Source organism: Oryctolagus cuniculus, chromosome 13 (assembly GCF_964237555.1).
Source record: "Oryctolagus cuniculus chromosome 13, mOryCun1.1, whole genome shotgun sequence".
Lineage (NCBI taxonomy): Eukaryota > Metazoa > Chordata > Mammalia > Lagomorpha > Leporidae > Oryctolagus > Oryctolagus cuniculus.
This window is the reverse complement of record NC_091444.1, coordinates 69,139,131-69,159,979: the sequence shown is the minus strand read 5'-3', so window position 1 is coordinate 69,159,979 and position 20,849 is coordinate 69,139,131. Positions and strand designations below refer to the sequence as shown.

Below are 20,849 nucleotides of genomic sequence, written 5' to 3'. Positions count from 1 at the left end.
TAATACTTTATCCCTTTTAGTATTTTTTTGTTCTACTTAATACTATTGGTTGAACTCTGTAATTAATACACAATTATTCTTAGGTGTTTAAATTTAACTGAAAAGTGATCCCTGTTAAATATAAGAGTGGGAATAAGAGAAGGAAGAGATGTACAATTTGGGACATGCTCAATCTGACTTGCACCAAATGGTGGAGTTAGAAATGTACCAGGGGATTCCAACACATTCCCATCAAGGTGGTATGCCATCTCACTAGTCAAAGTGATCAATTTCAGTTCACACTTGATCATAATGATAGGTCTAAGAGTCAAAGAGATTACATAAACAAGACTTGTGTCTGCTAATTCTAACTGACAGAATTAAAAAGGGAGAGAACAGGCTGGTGCCACGGCTCAATAGGCTAATCCTGGGCCTGTGGTGCCAGCACACCGGGTTCTAGTCCCGGTCAGGGCACCGGATTCTGTCCCGGTCGCTCCTCTTCCTGCCCAGCTCTCTGCTGTGGCCCGGGAAGGCAGTGGAGGATGGCCCAAGTCCTTGGGTCCTGCACCCGCATGGGAGACCAGGAGAAGCACCTGGCTCCTGGCTTTGGATCAGCACAGTGCGCTGGCTGCAGCGTGCTGGCTGTAGTGGCCACTGGAGGGCGAACCAATGGAAAAAGGAATACCTTTCTCTCTGTCTCTCTCTCTCACTGTCCACTCTGCCTGTCCCAAAAAACAAACAAACAAACAAACAAACAAGGGAGAGAATGATCCAACATGGGAAGCGGGATACACAGCAGACTCATAGAATGGCGGATGTCCTAAACAGCACTCTGGCCTCAGAATCAGCCCTTAAGGCATTCAGATCTGGCTGAAGAGCCCATGAGAGTATTTTAGGCATGGAAAGCCAAGACACTCTGGCAAAAAAAAAAAAAGACAAACAAACCTAAACGAAAGATCTCTGTGAGTGAGATCCCAGTAGAAAGAACGGGGCCATCAAAGAAGAAGGTATCTTTCTCTGAAGGGAGGAGAGAACTTCCACTTTGACTATGACCTTGTCTAAATAAGATCGGAGTTGGTGAACTCAAAAGGCTTCTATAGCCTTGGCAGCTCAAGACAAGAGCCTAGGGTGATTACTGACGCCATAAACAAGAGTGTCAATTTGTTAAGTCAACAACAGGAGTCACTGTGCGCTTGCTCCCCATGTAGGACCTCTGTCCTTAATGTGTTGTACAATGTGAATTAATGCTATAACTAGTACTCAACCAGTACTTTATATTTTGTGTTTCTGTGTGGATGCAAACTGTTGAAATCTTTACTTAATATATACTAAATAGATCTTCTGTATATAAAGATAATTGAAAATGAATCTTGATGTGAATGGAATGGGAGAGGGAGTGGGAAATGGGAGGGTTGCGGGTGGGAGGGAAGTTATGGGGAGGAAAAGCCATTGTAATCCATAAGCTGTACTTTGGAAATTTATATTTATTAAATAAAAGTTTAAAAAATGGTTAATGGATTAATGTTAACAGCCAATGAATAAAAGGTAGAGACCTGATACAATTACGGAGTCTAAGAAGTGGGCTCAGTAGGAGGTCTTTAGGTCACGGGAGTATCAGCTCAGTAGATGAATCTCCCGAGAGGGAAGGTTACACCAGCTTGGGTTGAGCCCAGCTTCTCCATCTGCTCCCTGGCTCTCCATGTGATCATTCCTTCACTATGCTCCAGCCTCATCAAATGCCTGCACCAATGGGGCCACCCAATCTTGGACTGAGGACTGTAAGAGCAGTAAGCTGAAATAAACCATCCTTCCTTCCCAAGTAGCTCTTCTCAGGTATTATAGTGACAAAATATGTTAAAATGGGGTCCTATTTGAAACATCAGACAATGAAGAATTTCAGGCAGAGGAGCAATCCAAGTTTGCACAGGCTTCAGGAATCTAAAGGCCCCCCATGGATAAACCACTGCGGGTTCAGGCTTCTTCTCCTATGTCTAGCTCCCCTGCACCTGCTGATGCATTCCTTTCCAGATCCTTTTCTCTCCAATAATCTGCTCTTTATAAGAATAACAGACTTCCTGTGTCAATGTCCTAGGTCTATTTTTAACCTTGAGATGCAAAACACTCAGTTCAAAAACCTTTATCTTATAGACAGCTATATTATTTTCTTCCATAAGCAAAATCATATTCCCATGGGAACCAGAAAGGTTAAATTGTCAATATGTCTCCTTAGATTCTAATCTTCATGGAGATTTTAAAATTTTTATTCATTTATTTACTTTTATTTGAAAGGCAGAGAGACCAAGAGGAATTTTCCACCTGCTGGTTCATTCCCCACATGCTTGCAACAGCCAGGCCTGGGCCAGGACAAAGCCAGAAGCCCAGAACTCTATCTTGGTCTCCCTCAGGAGTGGCAGGGAACCAAGTGCTTAAGTCATCACCTGCTGACACCCAGGGTGTACCTTAGCAGTAAGCTGGACAGATGTGAAACAGCCTGGAATCAGGTGCTCAGATGTGGGATGCAGGGGTCTCAAGAAGTGACTTAAGCCATTGAGCCAAATGCCACCCCAGATTTTTTTTTAATGATTAAGTTATGATCAGTATAGGAAAACAAAAATATCACAATACCAGGATATTTCAGAAAGTTCATGGAAAATTGAAATTAAAAGTTTATTTCAGTGTAAAACATTTTTGAAGCCCAAGCAATTTCTTCTTAATACACACTTTCCTTGAGCTATCTGACTATCCCTCATATACCACTTGTCACTTACAGAGCTGTTGCTGAACCATACACCAAGCCTTACTAAGGAACAGAGAGAGGCAACTTTTCCTCAAGGCTGTTGGTGAGCAGGCTGCAGGCTGGATCTCAGCCCTACTCACCCATCACTGGGCACCCAGGGCAGAACAGGGTCCCTGTTCCCTCAGAAACATGGTAGTCACTAAGGTTTGCTGTTGGTGTTGATTAATTCATAGCTTTACTTTTTAAAATTCAGACAGAAAAATTTGTTTCCTTTGGAATCTCAGAATGGGATAATGTCAGCCTCTGTCCACAGACAGGTCAGTGCCACGTCAAGCACTTCTGCAAGGCTGTACCAGTACACCCAGGATACAGAGCACGCGAGGCACACCTGGATTTTCAAGTGTGGTCTGCAACATGCCACTGACCTTCATAAGCAGTTTCTCTCTCTCTCTCTCTCTCTCTCTCTCTCTCTCTCTCTCTCTCTCTTTTAATCCTTTTCTACATTTTTAAAACAAAACATTTCAGGGCCAGTGCTGTGGCACACTGGGTTAGGGTTAAGCCATGATCTACGGTGCTGGCATCCCAAATGGATGTCAATTCAAGTCCCAGCTGTTCCACTTTGGATCCAGCTCCTTGCTAATGGCCTGGGAAAGCAGAAAGATGGCCCAAATGCCTGTGCTCCTGCACCCACGTGGGAGACCCAGGAGAAGCTCCTGGCTCCTGGCTTCAGCCCCAGTTATTACAGCTATTTGAGGAGTAAACCAGCAGATAGAAGATATCTCTCTCTCTCTCTCTCTCTCTCAATCTATAATCTGCCTTTCAAATAAATTAATATTTAAAAAAAGGTTTCAAATTGTGTCTCATAAATCGACATCAGAAATCTCAAACTTCTAATTTAGTACACTACAAAAGCTTCTTCAAGTTCAATGAGGTATACTTCAGTGACTCACAAAACTTCTCTACAATCTCACCACAGTGTATTTTAAGATCAATCTTCAGGGGCCAGCGTTGTGATGCAGCAGATTAAGACTACACTTGCAATGCCAGTGTCCTATACGAGCACCAGCTGGAGTTCAGGTTACTCCACACTAATGCAGCAGGGAAAGCAGTGGAAGATGGCACGCATACTTGGGCCTCTGCAACTCACATTCCGGAAGGAGTTCCAGGCTCCTGTCTTTGGCCTGGCCCAACCTCAACAGTCACAACCATTTGAGGAGTGAACTAGCAGATGGAATCTTTTTGCCTCTGTCTCTCTCTCTGTCATTCTGCCTTACAAATACCAGCCCCCCAAATGAATCTTTTTTAAAAAAGATCAATTTCCAGGGTCCTATACAACAATGTCCAATGAAGTCACAGGTTTAAACAACAAACAGTTGGGTATTCATAAGTTGAATGCCATTATGAACACAGCACTGTACTAGGTGCTCTCAAGAATCCAGAGAAAAATCCAGGCCACAATTGCCCTCTAGGATCTGACGTTTCCATTAGGAAAGATGCTGTAAATCAACAGCCACAATTCAGCATGGCCATTATTAAGAGAGGAAGAAGGATTTGCAGGCAACTTGGAGCACAAGGGAACTGGGTACAAAAATAAGTAAACATGGTGGCATAGCAGGCTAGGCCTCTGTCTGTGGTGCCAGCATCCCATGTGAGTGTAGGTTCGTGTCCCAGCTGCTCCTCTTCTGATCCATCTCTCTGCTCATGGCCTGCAAAAGCAGTAGGGGACGGCCTAACTGCTTGGGTCCCTACACCAGCACGGGAGACCCAGAAGAAGCTCCTGACTTTGGATTGGCGCTGTGTCAGCCATTACAGCCATTTGGAGAGTGAACCAGGGGATGAAAAATCTCTCTCTCTGTCTCTGTCTCTCTCAGTAACTCTGCTTCTCAAATAAATAAATAAAAATCTTTAAAAAACGTAAACATGGTAAGTGCCAGAAAAATGTGATATCATTATTTAGTACTAAAGTGCTCAGAAGAAAAGATAACTTCTAACTTGGAAGAAGAAGGGGCATGGGGCTAATAAAAATAAGGATAAAGTGTTTTCAAGTTTAAAAACGTGTTTTATCATACAGGATATCCTACGTGCTACAGGAGAACTGATGATCAACATAATTACTCTATTAGAGAAGATTAAAAAAAAATCTCAAGAGTTTGACCTAGGTGCTATTGCCTATGAATCTGAGATTCAAATCAAGGGTTTCTGACTTCTCTAGGCTGTGCTATAAACTGAAATGGCTTACTCACCTAGCTGATATTCGAACTTAGCTTTAAAAACTGATAGGACAGTTAGGATTTTAATAGAAGGAGTCTGAAAATGGAATAAGACATGGCAGGAGGCTAGAGACTGGTACACAGAAAAAGCTACAGTTTGACCAGGTCAAAGCTTGGGCCCAGCATTCCCATCCCAGCTGACCTGCCTCCTTTCCTCTCTGGAAGTACTACTTTGGTGGAAAGGAAGCTGGGAACAGGGAGACACAGACAGTGTCGGGCTATGGCTACCAATGCTCAGTTTAGAGATTTATACTTGATTCCAGAATCCTCAAGAAGGCAGTAAAGTCTCTGTGCAGGGCAGAGGATGAGGAGTTATCTACGAAGATGGGGGGTGGGGGAGGTGAGGCAAGCATCTGAAGCAGCCCTCACGAGTCAAGCTGTCAGAACCAGATGTCAAGAGGCTACTCCTTACTGTGTCAGTTTCCCATCTGAAAAGCACTAGCTGGCTGTGCAGCTGTAATAGCAACCAAAGGACAGATGAATTACTTAGGCCTAACCACAAATACCTTTTTTTAACGATTTTTATTTACTTGAAAGAATTAGAGAGAGAGGCAGAGACAGAGAGAAAGGTCTTCCTTCTGCTGGTTCACTCCCCAGATAGATAAGAAGTGGAGCAGCCAGGACTAGAACGGGCACCCATATGGGATGCCGGCACTCGAGGCTAGGGGCTTTAACTCCCTGTGCCACAGCGCCAGCCCCACAACAAGGACTATCTAACAACAACTAAGTTTGCCTCCACAGGCACTGAAACACAGTTATTTGTATGCATATGTTTAAAGAGGCCACGGTGTTGAAGTCTCCTTGGGAGGAAATTCGACTTTGATTCTGCCTGCTGCTTTTTCTGAAGCCATTTGTTGGACTTACAATCAGACACATTTTTGATGCTGTGTGAAACTTCAGAAGGCTTCTAGATGAGGGGTTTTTAAACAGTGACTGCAGGCACCCTAACATTCTGCAGAGGCCCACAGAAGAATGTAGAATGTGTAGAGGTCCTCTTAACCTTTCTTCAAGTAGCTCTACTCCCCTTCTGTCCGCTGTACATATCGGGAGTTCCCCATGGGAGTGCATTTGAACAAAGCGTGTCATGTGGTTATGGGCATGGTTTTGGAGACAGACTCTGGCTTGCATCCTGGCTCTGCCACAGAATAACTCTGTAAACTCCCCAAATTCTTCAGACAAAGTGGGAATAGCAATACCTTTCTTGGGGTCATTAAAGGGACAACATGTACAAAGTTCTCAGCATACTCCCTGAAACACAGCAACCTCTTGCTAAATGACACCTATTACTGGCCACATTCCTAACCCTAGCAGCCACTCCTAGTTTTCTCTGCCCCCTACACCACACCACTAAAAAAGGGGAGAATGGACAGGAAAAAGGAGAAGTACGCAGAGAGCCATGAAGCTAAGGGTACAGCTTTCAGGAGGAGGAGAGGTGAAAACTCTCATCTCCAAATGATGAAACTGTAGCAGTTCTTCCTTTTGCCCTCTCTTGGCCTCCTTGGCCCTTCGTTTTATTGGAGGCTGCTTCCCACTCTTGGAACTCCTGCCACTGGGGTGATAAAACAACAGGACTTCCTTCCTCTTGGGAGGAGAGATCCAGCTCCTTGGCCTTCAAGGACAAGCAAGCAGCAACCACGGGGGACCTAGGGCCACTTGAGCCTGGGCAAAGAGGCCCCCTTTGTATAACTGAGCTGTATATTAAAGAGAACAACCAGATCAGGGTTTGGCATGGATGTAACTGGAGCTCAATAAATATTTGTTGGAAGAATAAATGAATGAGACTTGAACTCCTTAAAAATAAACATGCTTCAAAATTGTATACTATAATAATAAAACCCAAATCCAATGTGTAAAAAGAGGCATTATTCAGTGTTTTGTATTATCACTATGAAAAAAGTCTCGGGGCTGGCGTTGTGGCATAGCAAGTAAAGCTGCTGCCTGTAGTGCCAGCATCCCATATGAGTGCCAGTTCGTGTTCCAGCTCCTGTACTTCCAATCCAGCTCTCTGGTATGGTCTGGGAAAGCAGTGGAAGATGGCCCAAGTCCTTGGGCCCCTGCACCTGTGTGGGAGACCTGGAAGAAGCACCAGGCTCCTGGCTTTGGATTGGCTAAGCTCCGGCAGTTGCAGGCATTTGGGGAGTGAACCAGTGGATGGAAGACTTTCTCTCTGTGTCTCTCTTTCTCTGCCTCTCTGTAACTCTTTCAAGAAATAAATAAAGTCTTTAAAAAGAAAAGAAAAAAGTCTCATAATACCTTTTAAATTGGTACTTTCTTATTTATTTCAGAGACAGAGAGAGACATGGATCTTTCACTTGCTATTTCACTCCCCAACTGCCCACAACAACCAGGGCTGGGCCAGGCCAAAACCAGGAGCCCAGAACTCCATCCGGGTCTCCCACATGAATGGAAAGGACTCAAGTACTTGAGCCATCACCTGCTGCCTTGCAGCCCACACCAGCAGAAAGCCAGAAAGGGAAGCCATGCCAGTCTCGAACCAGGTACCCCCCCCCTTTTTTTGACAGGCAGAGTGGACAGTGAGAGAGAGAGAGACAGAGAGAAAGGTCTTCCTTTACCACTGGTTCACCCCACAGTGGCCACTACGGCCAGCGCGCTGTAGCCAGTGCACCGCACTGATCCGAAGCCCGGAGCCAGGTGCTTCTCCGGGTCTCCCATGCGAGTGCAGGGCCCAAGGACCTGGGCCATCCTCCACTGCCCTCCCGGGCCACAGCAGAGAGGAATCAAGTGCTCCTTTATGGGGTGCAGACATCTCAAGTGGTGACTTAACTGCTGAGCCAAATGCCCGTTCCTTTTTAAAAAAAATTATGTGTTTATTTGAGACACAGAGAAAAGCAAAACACTGAGAAAACATTTCTTAATAGTGTTCTGCTACCAGGTAAGATCTCCTTGAAATTTCCTAGCTTCACATGGTAGAGGGGAAAGGTCTTGGCACAGGGAACCTGTTTACTCCCGGTTCCGCTATTCATGAGCCAGTCGCTTAACTCTGAGTTTCAGTTCCCATTATTATGGGAATGATAATATCTGCCCTGTTCTCACAGGCATACTGTAAAAATTCTAGGAGATAACAGATGTAAAAGCTATACACTATATAGCACAACATTTACTTAAAATCTAATCTTAGCTGGCGCCGTGGCTCACTAGGCTAATCCTCCGCCTTGCGGCGCCGGCACACCGGGTTCTAGTCCCGGTCGGGGCACCGGATTCTGTCCCGGTTGCCCCTCTTCCAGGCCAGCTCTCTGCTGTGGTCAGGGAGTGCAGTGGAGGATGGCCCAAGTCCTTGGGCCCTGCACCCCATGGGAGACCAGGAGAAGTACCTGGCTCCTGCCATCGGATCAGTGCGGTGCGCTGGCCACGGCGGCCATTGGAGGGTGAACCAACAGCAAAGGAAGACCTTTTTCTCTGTCTCTCTCTCTCACTGTCCACTCTGCCTGTCAAAAAACAAAAAATCTAATCTTAGCTCACATCACCCTTCCCACCCAGAATCTTCTTCAACTTCCCTCTGCCTGTTCAAATCTTTTTCACAGTTCAAGTCTGGTCTTTTGAGGTCTCCATCCTACCCATCCAAATTCTCCTTCTGCTCCTTAGTGTAAGAGCTCACGTTTGTCATTTAATTACTGTTCACACAGAGAGTTTTTAAAGCTCCTCAGACCTGCACAGGCAACCTGCCAATGCACTTCCTATTGAGGATGCCTTTGGCAGGTTACCTTAACATCGCTAAGCCTAATCTACAAAATGGGGATAATAATGACTGTTTCAGGTTTGTTTTGCAGAGCAAATGCGATACTTGCACAAGCCAAGTGCTCAATCAGTCGCAGATGTCATGGTTATTAAACACTGCTCCTCATTTCTGGAAGTTGTCCTATTCCTACCCCCCAACTGTGTTTTAATCCCTAGAGCAAGCACCCTGTCCTGTCTGCTCCTGTGGCTACCCCAAAACCAACTCCCATTCCAGAAAAGTGCTGCGTTCAAAGACTTTTTTCCCAAAATGCTTGAACTGATGAAAGTGAATTATTTTTCTCCAAATAAGTCAATTCTTCACTGCAGTCCCATCACGGCCAGCTTGAGAGTCAGTGTCAACAGGGAAAAGTAACTTTTTCTGATCTTATGGTCAAGTTTAAAGTAACACTCAAAGCACTCAGCAAGCCATTTGTACCACTGACCTACACTACCACGCTCACCTGCTATGTTAGTTAACAGCCTACAAACACCAGAAAAACAGATCCAATATGGGAACTTGTGCCAAATTATAGAGCACTCTCTTCCCCATGGGACATTAACTTTAATCTTATAGATGTGGATGGTATCAAAGATAACACATCTGAAGGCAAAAAAGCCTATGTAACATACTGGGGGGCATGTGTAGCACTACTTCATTAGAGAAGAGACAGTTAAGGTATTCAAAGAGCTTCTCAGAGGAGCCAGCACTGTGGCTCAGGAGGCTAAGCTGCTGCCTGCGGCACCAGCATCCCATATAGGCGCCAGTCCGTGTCCTGGACACTCCTGTTCTGATCCAGCTCTCTGCTATGGCCTGGAAAAGCAGTGGAAGACGGCCCAGGCACTTGGGCCATGCACCTGTATGGGACACCCAGAAGAAGCTCCTGGCTTCAGACTGGCTTAGCCCCGGCTGTTGTAGCCATTTGGGGAGTGAAACAGCAGATGGAAGACCTTTCTGCCTCTCCCTCTGTCTGTAACTCTACCTCAAATAAATATTAAAAAAAAAAAAGAGAGAGCTTCTCAGAGGATTCTACACCACAGTAAGTAAAATTATGAATAGGCTTTAGCAATTTACAAAATAAACATGATTTAAATCTATGTTTTGAGAAGAGTTAACTATAAACTGTAACATTGGTAACAACAAAATTCTTATTTTCAGATGCTGTCAAAAATTATTCTCACTATTTTTCTTAAATCGACCTGGTGGATCACAAAAGAAAAAGCGTTCTTTGGGGACCATATCAGACTTCATCCAGAATGAGCCAAAGATTGAGAAATAACCCACAGCACACCTTCCAGCGATTCAATTTTCTGTCTCTTGAAGCTGGAGGCTTACTTAACCAAGCACTTTGAAAGCCTATCCCACCTTTAGTTGGTATTCTTGTATCTCCCTCTACTTGGCTGAAGGAATAGGAAAGCAGCAGTGTTTGCTACCTTCAAGAGTTTACATCTTACTGACCGCTGAGTACTCCCGCCCTCCTGGTCTTAAGTCTCCTTTCATCCTCACAACTCACTTGTTCTACAGCATCTGTACTACTTTCCACAAGGCAAAAAGGGAAAAGGGAGCCACTTGGCAGAACTAAATCAAGGACACGATGTTCCATGTGTGTGATAAATGTAAATTTTCTACTAGAAGGCAGATTCTTTATTTCGAATGGCTTAAATCAAGTGGTACTTAAATACAGAATTCCAACTGACCAAGTTCAGGGAACTAAAAAGAGTAGGATCCAAGACTGTTCTCTTTCTGGGTCACAGCTTTTCACTTGATTATTAACTTTTTGGATTTTGGTGCTCTTCACAGTAAACAGGTGCTGGGAAGCGGCGCTGGCCTCAGTAATGTTCTCCCCCAGCAGTGGGAAGACCCACGTGCTCTCACCGATGTTTTCGTGAGCAGTGCTGAAACTTCCCTGCTATTGTATCTCGTGGACTATCTACTGAACTTCTTCCTAGTCCTCTGCAACCCGCCCTGCTCCTCCTTCGAAGCACAACAGATGCTGCTGAGAGCATGGCATATCCTCCAGCACTCGCCATGTTTTTCTCTGGAGGACGATGCACAGGGTCTAAGCAGCAATCCTGCTACCTGGACGCCCAGTGATGGGGCAACCTTGGCCCTTTCTCTCATGTTGCACACTCCTGTTGTGCAGCACCTGGCTCTCAGCCTACTGCCTGGTGCTGTGGCGTGCAGCGTGGGCAAGGTTGAAGCCAAATGCCACCATTAACCCTCTACTCTGATTTTACAGGTGCTTTATTCTTAGAGGCAAAATCCTAAATGGTTTCCTTTTTGGTTCATGGTCTGCAAATAACAAACCGCACATCTGAAGTCCTCTGTGCTAAAATGTTTGTACTGAGACTCCACCTGGAAAGAGTGGCAGCGTTTTGGCTACCTACACGTCCATGGCACAGCTACACTTGTTGAGGGGTCTGGGAGATGCCACTTGTGCACTGCTCGTTCCTGAGGGGAGCTAGGAACGAGGATGGCAAGAGAAACGTGGGGCTATTCCCTTGATCAAAAATGCTGGTGTGAGGGGGACACAAAGGCAGGAAGACAAGGAGCTGCGCCACGCTAACTAGCGCTATCAAGAGGTGGTTAGGCAATCACACTTTTATTTTCCTTACGCTTTTTGACCGTAGATTTAATTTAATTTTGTCATGGCAGGATTAGCAACCAGGCCACAGAGGTGAAGGGACATTATAATAAGACAGCACATTAATCCTCTATCCCACCCAAGGCAGAAGCAAAACCAAACAAATAGCAGCTTCCTGGAAATTGAATTTCTGTTATCCAGATGTCAAAGATGTAATACCCCAATTACACAAACTATTGCCAGTGAAGCATGCCAGCGAATATGCAATGTAAATGGGGTGAGCACAGAGCGACAAAACTGCACAGTCAGCATCTGGCTCTGTGAGTGAGTGATAATTAGCACTGTGTGTAGACACTAATAAACATTTATGTCTGAAATTACAACTTTTAGCAATGTTAATAAGGGATCTATTGGCAATCTGTAAAATAAAAGGTCTTGGAAAGAATGTCATACATTAAGCAATGGCAGACATTTCCCGTTCTTGCACAATCTTTTTTTTTTTCCTTCTTCTTTTCCTAATTGCAAATGGCCACACCGTTTTGCTGAGAAATTAATTGACATAGGAACCTACCTAAAAAAATGGGTTGCGTCTCTTTGGCCTCCCCGTTAACATCGCTGCTGAATTCTGAGACTTTATAAACCTCATGGTGATAATCTGGTATGAGAAAATGAGGAAAAATTAGAATTCTAATGACCTCAAGGTAAGATCAAGCACTAAAGACTAGAATTTCATTCTATACAGTATGTGTAACCTATACACATTTTTGAGAATTCAGTTATTCATAGAATTTGTAGTTAATAGTAACCCCTAAAACTTTGCCTATACTCTGATGCATACAGTCTTGAAGTATCAGTCTGACTTTAGAAAACAGCTTTGCTTCATCACTTTTTTTTTTTTCATGGTGAATTTTGCCCACAGATATCAATTATTAGGTTTCATTTCTTTGAGATAGGAAGTACGTTTACAGGGAAAAGAAAAATCATGCCAAATGATGGGCTGGGGTGAGACTCCAAATTTATCTCCACGTAACCCGCTCTCGTGAACCTGACAGCGGTATGCCTCGGAGTGACCTAGCACTCACAGGTTACCCAGAAAGTCTCAGCCTTTAAGCAGCATACAGACAAGCACACGTGAAACACTGATTTGTTATTTTAAATTCAGTGTAATTTGGATGAGAAAGCAAGATTTTCATCTTTCACTCAAGTGAATTTTGTTATTCAGCCACTGCACTTTATTTAATAGGCAATGGTTTATTTTCTAAAAATGCACCTGCAGAGGACAGAGAAGAATCAAACTCATATAAAAAAAAAAAAAAAAGAAAGGAAGAAAAAGAAAAGGAGAAGGAAAAACTTGCTGTGTTAGCCAAAGTTTACAAAACACTGTTTTAAAAGCTTCTCTACGGAGGCTTCTTCGCTTTGGCAACCTTCTCATTTCTCAAGGAGGACGCCTGGATATGAAAATAGAGGCTCCTGGTTAACAGCTCTTCCGTTTTTCTGGCCTTGGATCTCACAGGACAACGTGGACAAAACTACTCTCACTTGTAAGATAAAGTAGTAAGTTCCCTGAGGTCATCCATAAAAGCAGCCTGCATTCCTGAATGAATCAGATAGCACCAACAGCGCAGTTACACAGGGAGAGTTTTAAAGTACAAATAACTGAGTAATCAACACTGCTGTGGACCAAAAAAAAAATTACAAAGGAAAGAGGGGGAGGGCCAAATATTTTCAATTCGTAAACTATTTCAGGCCTCTTTCATTAAACAGTATCCAAACTAAATTAGGGGAAACAGCTATGGGTAGATCCTCAAAATGTCTATAATTAAACTGTTTTTCCAGACTAATCAAAAGTGGGCTTTACTGAATCCACATCACAGCAGCTTTGTCTGAAAAACTCAATTACTTGCAATTGCCTTCTAATTTTCAGCGGTTTACATGTGACTTCTGCAGGTTGCTGGAACAATCGTGTTGCTCTGGCCTCTGATGCCAATGCTAGATACAACAGAGGAAAAGTGGACTGGCTCTGTGGTTTGGCTTTGACCTCAAGTTGATTCAAAGATATTTAAACAGGGTGGGTCTAAACTCGGTAAATATCAGGACCCATGGCATTACAAGGAAAAAAAGGCACCTGCCTAGAATTTAAGGTGCCACAATAGCTTCTGACAGGCATATTGTCACGACTGCTCTTATCTTTGGTTCTGATCAATTTTTTAAAAGTCCAGCCAGGAAGATACAGACTCTAACAAGTAACTGAACGGTGCACAAGGCTGTATCCAAGCTCCCCCTCCCTCGATGGAAATAAACGCCCCAAGAGTGTACTGTACACCTGTTAAATGGTCGGGAACTAGCTGGTTTTGTTTTGCTGTTGTTTTCAATGATACTTGGCTGACTGCTGTGTGATCTTGTCTGAAACACCTTTCCACGCCAAACCAGCTAGCTAGGAAAGATACTGGGTGGCAATGATTCTGCTTCGGGCTTGGACCTCCACCGAGCTTACAAGAACAACGGTCATCTTTCCCCGTTCCCTTTGGGCGAAAATGCAAAAACAAAAACAACAAACCATGGGTCCGACCGTCCACTCTCGGCCTGATGGGCCAGGCAACCCTCCACTACCCCGGCCCAGCGCCGAGGACACCCCAAAAGAGGGCTCGGGCCCCCAGGAGTCATTGTTTGCTAATTTCCTGACGTGCCCTCCGACTTGTTTACGTTCAATAACATCCTGCCTCCCCCGGCACAACTTTCCCCGGCGCCCGGCGTGTGCGGGTGTGCGGCCGCGGGCCCGGGGCCGCCCGGCTCGGGAGGGAACCGGGGCTCCGGGAGGGGCGCGCCCCCCGGCGTGGACCCCCCGCGGGCGGCCGGGGGCGCGGGGCCGAGCGCGCGGCGCCCGGTCCTTCCTCCCGCCGCCCTGGCCGACCGCTTACCTCGGCTCACCAGTTTGAAGCTCTGGGATTTCCTGCTTCTTTTCCTCTCAGAGAACTCCATGGTGCGGGGAAGGCGGCGGCGGCGGCGGCGGCGGCGACTGCGGCCGGCGGAGGCTGAGGCGGCGGATCGGCGGCGGCGGCGGCGGCGGCGGCGCGGGCTCGTGTCACCGCCGCGGAGCCGCCGGGACCAAGGTCCGCGTCTCGAATCGGAGGGGGGGTGGGGTGGGAGGGGGAGGCCGAGGGACGGCAGGAACCACCGCGAGCCCGCTCAGGGGCTGCAGGCGCGGGGCCGGCGGCGTGGGCTCCGGGGAGAAGTTGCCCCCGCGCGGCGCCGCCTCCCGGTGCCCTAGGCGCCCCCCCGACCCTCTCTCATGCCGGCTCGCTGTTTCCAAGCCGCCGCTCGCCGCAGCGCAACTTTCCGTGGGGAGCGGGCCGGGCGGCGGCGGCGGCGGGGAGGGCGCGGCGGCGGCGGCGGCGGCGGCGAGGGCTCGGAGCTGCCGGCGCCCTGGGCGCTCGTCGCGGCCCGCCTGGGCTCAGCTTGCGGACGCGGCGGCGGCGGCGGCGGCCCCGGGGACGCGGGCGGGCCGAGGGGAGGGAGGCGGCGGCGGCGGCGGCGGGTGCGGAGCCGGCCGGGGCGCTGACCGCCCCCGCGGGAGGAGGGGCACCGGCGGAGGGGGCGGTGCCGCCGGGACCCCGGGGCCACCTGCTGGCGGAGCCCGGCCGCCGCCATCCCTGGGGGCCGCCGCCGCTGCCGCCGCCGCCACCGGCCTGGCCGCGCGGCGCCCCGAGGAGGCGCGGAGGCCGCGGCGCAGCGCCCTGGCCCGGGCCCGGCCGGCCTGCCCCCGGGGACGCCGGGGCTGCTGCCGGGGCCTCAGCTCTCAGAACCCCCTTTCCGGTCACCCTTGGCTGCTCCCTGGGAGTGAGCCTCTTGTTATAAATAATCCTAGGGGTCGTGGACCCTCCTTGGCCAGCCCAGATCCGAAACATCAGTGCGTGGGCAAGATTCACTGATTTTACGCAAGTTTTTTTTTTTTTTTTTTTTGGGGGGGGGGTCGGACTAACCCATCATTGCTCTACGAGAAAACTTAAAGAGGATTTAGAATTTATTGGTGAGAAGAGTATAAAAAAGAGTGAGCTTCAATTCTTTATCCCGATCTGAGAGACTGACGGAGGAGCCCGAGTTATACTCCAGGAAAGCACTTGGAATGTGGGTTTTGGAGAGTGTGGGAGAGGATGAGGGATGCTCCATGGCTCTGAAGGCTCAGGGAAACCAGGGTCAACGCAGGTGCAGGGGCCGCTGCCACTTGACGTGTTCATGCTAGAATAAAGGACAAAACCAGAAAGCTGTTATTCCTCCTTGGAGAGCCAAGAGCTAGCTACGGCACCATTTCCTTCTCACAATACCTTTAGGGCACGAATGGGAAGGGACTTGGTTCCACCTGGGAATGGCAGAACAGGAACGTGTTCTTGGATGGGTCATCCCCGCAGGAGGGTAGAGAGATGGGCTGCCCATCCAGCACTGTGGCAACTTCAGGTGGCCCCAAAAACGAAGATAGGAATGGGGGGGAAAGGTGGGTTGATAAATGCGGTGAGTTCCACAGTGAGCCCCCACCGAGTGAGGAGAGAGCCACCAGCTAACAGGGACATACAGATGGCTGTCAAGCAAGTGGGAAGCCAGAGACGACTCACAAAAACATAGGGCAGGAAACAAAACGGAAAACCAGGGGAACCAACAAACTCAGGAGTGGGGGCAGGGATGGGTGCACATTCTGGGAGGGTGTGGGGAGGCTGATCAGAGCTGGCCTGGCCCAGAGATGAGGCCAAGAACCTTGGATCAAGGATGAGAAACCTTCCACTGGAGGTTGTTAACTTTCATGGTAGCTGTCTCCTTTGGGAGTATGTGCAAAGCTCAGGGCCCTTGTCCCAGTAAAAATGTATGAGGCAAGCAAAATTTGGTGTCGTCTTCTTGGAGTTCTTGGACCCTCTGGAGCTCTAAGAGATGGTAGAAGGGATCAAAGTAACAACAGTGATGAAAGAAACTACCCAGATTGGTTCTCTTCCTCTCCCCCCCTCTCTTTAAAATCGGGCATAAAACCCCAAAAATGTTTTGGATGCTTTAAAAGAAAGCACACTATTTTGTTCCTCAGAGAGAGAGAGAGAGAGTTTTTCCTTTTTGTCATGCCTTTTAAACTGTTATTCCAAAAGTCATAAGGCTGAGTACTATACTGAGAAACGCTGAAGATTGTTCATATCTTGGAGCATAAAATGAGATGATATTATGCTTAAACTATGATGAAATCATTGAACTTGTCATCCCAAGAAGCAAATCCCTAGGGAAGATATTAACAACTTAACATTTTTCACTTCAAGTAGGAATATGAATTCCATTTCCTTACGAAAATATGTGATGGTTGAGAATAAGATATTTTGAAGTGAAAATGCTTTAAGAATAATATTTTTCCCTGGACCTTTTTTACCTGGCTCTCCAGAGATGATCTGTGATCTACAGAGGACATGGGCCAGGCCTATCCTATTAACATTTTTATTTTTATTTATTATTTTTACAAAGATTTATTTATTTATTTGAAAGAGTTATACAGAGGGAGAAGGAGAGGCAGCGAGAGAGGTCTTCCATCGCTGGTTCACTCCCCAGCTGGCCACAATGGCTGGAGCTGAACCGATCTGAAGCCTGGAGCCAGGAGCATCTTCTGCATCTCCCACGCTGGAGCAAGAGCCCAAGGACTTGGGCCACCTTCCACTGCTTTTCCAGGCTGTAGCAGAGAGCTGGATGGGAAGTGGAGCAGCCGGGATTTGAACCAGCACCTATATGGGATACCGGCACTGAGGCGGCAGCTTTACTCACTATGCCACAGTACCGGCCCCCCTATTAACTTTTATAAAAAATCAACAAATATTTACCTACTTTCCACTTTCTGCAAGTCACCATCCCTTCGTCTAACAAAATATATATATATAATGTATGTGTGTATCCATGATTAGTATTAAGTAATATTAATTATAACATTTAATGTAAAATGAGATTGTTTTAAGTGGTAGTGTTAGTCTGCCTTAACCAAAATACCATTGATGGGATGGTTTAAAGAGCAGAAACTTATTTCTCACTGACCCAGAGACTGGAAGTCCCAGATGAAGGTCCGGTAGAGTCAGTTTCTGGTGAGGGCTCATTACCTAACTTGTAGACTGCCACCTTCTCTCTGTGTCCTCACTTAGTGGGAAGACAGAGATTTCCCTCTGCCTCATAAAACCACCCATCGTGTTGGGTTAGGGACCCACCCTTGTGACCTCTTTTAACCCTAATGACCTCCTAAAATGGTCATCTCCAAATACAGTCATTCTGGAGATTAGGCCTTCAACATATGAATTTTGAGGGAATACAATTTAGTCTATAGCAGTATTTTATTCAAAAACTCTATATAATAGAGTTTTGCCTTGGGGTGTCTGGGAATGTTCTGTGGGAGTTCTGCTGAGGTCATTACTCTGCCTCAATACTTCACAGCCCCGCCTGTTACTACAACTCAGAGGAAACTGAGCAAGTATTTCATGAAATCGTAGAGGCCAAATATCTTGTATGACCATTATAGAACCAAATTGATTGGGGCTGGCGCCATGGCGCAGTAGGTTAATCCTCCACCTGTGGTGCCAGCATCCCATATGGGTGCCGGATCTAGTCCCGGCTGCTCCTCTTCCAATCCAGCTCTCTGCTGTGGCCTGGGAAAACAGTGGAGGATGGCCCAAGTGCTTGGGCCCCTGCACCCTCATGGGAGACTAGGAGGAGGCAACTGGCTCCTGGCTTCGGATCGGCGCAGCTCCAGTCATTAACAGCCATTTGGGGAGTGAACCAATGGAAGGAAGACCCCTCTCTCTGTTTCTCCCTCTCACTGTCTGTGACTCTACTTCTCAAATAAATAAATACTTTTTAAAAAAGAACCAAATTGATTATAAAGATTAAAGATAGGTTCTAACCTTTGACAAAGTCCGGTAATTTGTCCAAAACGTATTAAGTAAGCTTAACTCTAATCCCAATACCCTCTCTGTAATTGTATTGTAAAAATCTCCATCTTTTTATTCAGCACTCCGGTGTCCATTAGAAATATAACTTACAAACCAATATATTTAATATATTTATTTTACTTATTTGAAAGGCAGAGTGACAGAGAGAGAGAGAGGGAGAGAGAGAGAGAGAGAGGGAGAATATCATCTGTCTTCTGGTTCACTCCCCCAGTGGCCACAACAGCCAGGGCTGGGCCAGGCCGAAGCTAGGAGCCAGGAACTCCATCCTGGTCTCCCACATGGGTAGCAGGGGCCAAAGTACTTAGGCCATCCTCTGCTGCTTTCCCAGGCACATTAGCGGGAGGCTGGATCAGAAGTGTTGCAGCTGGGACCAAACAGGAGCTCATTCAGGATTTAGGCATCGAAGGCAGAGGCTTTACCCGCTATAGCACAACACTGGCCCCAACCATATATGTACTTTAAAACTATCAACAACTTTAAAAGAAGTAAAAATAAACAGACCAAATTAATTTTATTTAGCATTAGATAGGATATATATATATATAATTATAGCTTATACATTAAAATGTCATTACAACATGTAATAAATTGTGTACAAAATTTTAAAACTTTTTTTTTTTTTTTTCACAAAACAGTTCAGCCAAATTTCAAGTACTCAACAGCCACATGTAATTGGTGGCACCATGTTGGAAAGCTCAGATTTGGGGAGTTACATATATATGTATATAGAGATGACTACAACTTGATTATTGTTGAACTGTTTTATTGATAACCCTCAAAAACAAAGAGATAAAAATGGTACTGTTGTCCTGAGGCTTTTTATACATCTTTGATTGGATTCTCTGGAATTGAAAATCCTAACAATAGATTCTGAGTATTATTTAGGAATATTTAATAAGCATAAATATTAACATTGCAATTCTATGACAGTCAACTATCAGAAGAATTATGGGAAGTATAAGCAGTCCCCTACTCTGGCTCCTATTTCTCAATTTGTTGCTGATCTAATGTGAGTTTCCATACTCATTTACTCCACTGGTTTTAGTAATGATAACCTACAAAAAAAGAGGTCGTATTTACAAGAGATTACATAAGTGAAAATGAGAGTTGAGAATACTCTACAAATACTATTACCTCATATCTCTATGGTGCTTCTCTTGTAGGACCTTAGCAGTTATTATACATGATCTGATTTTCTGAATTGCTCTGTGAGGTTACTAAATGTTAGTATTCCAGTTTTACAGCTGAGAAACACCTATTTTTACCAGATCACTTTTTAGTGAAACTGAAATGGTACAGTGACTCTTTTTTTTTTTCTTCAAAAAATTATTTATTTATTTGAAAGGCATAGATACCGAGAGGCAGAGGCAAAGAGAGAGAGGTCTTCCATCTGCTGGTTCACTCCCCAGATGGCCACAACTGCCGGAGCTGTGCTGATCTAAAGCCAGGAGCCAGGAGCTTCTTCTGGGTCTCATGCGGGTGCAGGGGCCCAAGCACTGGAGCCATCTTCCACTGCTTTCCCAGGCCATAGCAGAGATCTGGATCGCAAGTAGAGTAGCCGAGAGTTGAAGCAGTGCCCATATGGGATATTGGCACTGCAGGTGGTGGCTTTACCTGCTAAGCCATAGCGCTGGCCCCTACAGTAACTCTTAAAATGCATTAACCTGCTGGCGCCGAGGCTCACTAGGCTAATCCTTTGCCTTGCGGCGCCTGCACCCCAGGTTCTAGTCCTGGTTGGGGCGCCGGATTCTGTCCTGGTCGCTCCTCTTCCCGTCCAGCTCTCTGCTGTGGCCTGGGAAGGCAGTGGAGGATGGCCCAAGTCCTTGGGCCCTGCACCCGCATGGGAGACCAGGAGAAGCACCTGGCTCCTGGCTTCGGATCAGCATGGTGCGCCAGCCACAGCATGCCAGCCACAGCGGCCTTTGGAGGGTGAACCAATGGCAAAGGAAGACCTTTCTCTCTGTCTTTCTCTCTCTCTCACTGTCCACTCTGCCTGTCCAAAAAAAAAAAAAAAATGCATTAACCTTGCTTTCTCTCGTTACTGTAAAATAAATCCATTTCTGTTCTTTTTCTTTTTTGTTCAGATCTAATATAAAGAACAAACCTTAAGCAAGCACCTCAGTTAGTTCCACAGGTATCATATATCCATGTAATGCACATGTAAAGATACAGAACTTTGGGGCCGGCGCCGCGGCTCACTAGGCTAATCCTCTGCCTAGCGGCGCCGGCACACCGGGTTCTAGTCCCGGTCAGGGCGCCGGATTCTGTCCCTGTTGCCCCTCTTCCAGGCCAGCTCTCTGCTGTGGCCAGGGAGTGCAGTGGAGGATGGCCCAGGTGCTTGGGCCCTGCACCCCATGGGAGACCAGGAGACGCACCTGGCTCCTGCCATCGGATCAGCGTGGTGCGCCGGCCGCAGCGCGCCGGCTGCGGCGGCCATTGGAGGGTGAACCAACGGCAAAGGAAGACCTTTCTCTCTGTCTCTCTCTCTCACTGTCCACTCTGCCTGTCAAAAAAAAAAAAAAAAAAAAAAAAGATACAGAACTTTTCCAGAACACTAGTTGCTATCCAGAGGTCCCTTCTGGTGATAACTCCCTAA

At 46.5% G+C, this 20,849-nt stretch overlaps 2 protein-coding genes across 18 annotated transcripts in view; one reads left to right on the top strand and one right to left on the bottom strand.

The window, feature by feature from the left end:
• Window positions 1-14,372, bottom strand: part of BEND7 (BEN domain containing 7) — a 98,883-nt gene extending 84,511 nt beyond the window's left edge. For 8 of the 9 annotated variants that reach the window (XM_008268113.4, XM_008268114.4, XM_008268116.4 and 5 more), the window contains exons 1-2: window positions 14,222-14,357; window positions 11,875-11,958 (exon numbers count right to left, since the gene is read on the bottom strand). In XM_008268113.4, coding sequence (XP_008266335.2) covers window positions 11,875-11,958; window positions 14,222-14,282 — 145 coding nt within the window. In that variant the 5' untranslated portion in view covers window positions 14,283-14,357. Of the gene's footprint in view, window positions 1-11,874; window positions 11,959-14,221 lie in introns of all 9 variants that reach the window. The other variant, XM_051820858.2, reaches the window with a different exon arrangement.
• Window positions 14,264-20,849, top strand: part of PRPF18 (pre-mRNA processing factor 18) — a 123,514-nt gene continuing 116,928 nt past the window's right edge. For 3 of the 9 annotated variants that reach the window (XM_051820851.2, XM_070055658.1, XM_051820853.2), the window contains exon 1: window positions 14,269-14,413. In XM_051820851.2, coding sequence (XP_051676811.1) covers window positions 14,281-14,413 — 133 coding nt within the window. In that variant the 5' untranslated portion in view covers window positions 14,269-14,280. Of the gene's footprint in view, window positions 14,414-20,849 lie in introns of all 9 variants that reach the window. The other 6 variants (XM_051820850.2, XM_051820852.2, XM_051820856.2 and 3 more) reach the window with 6 other exon arrangements.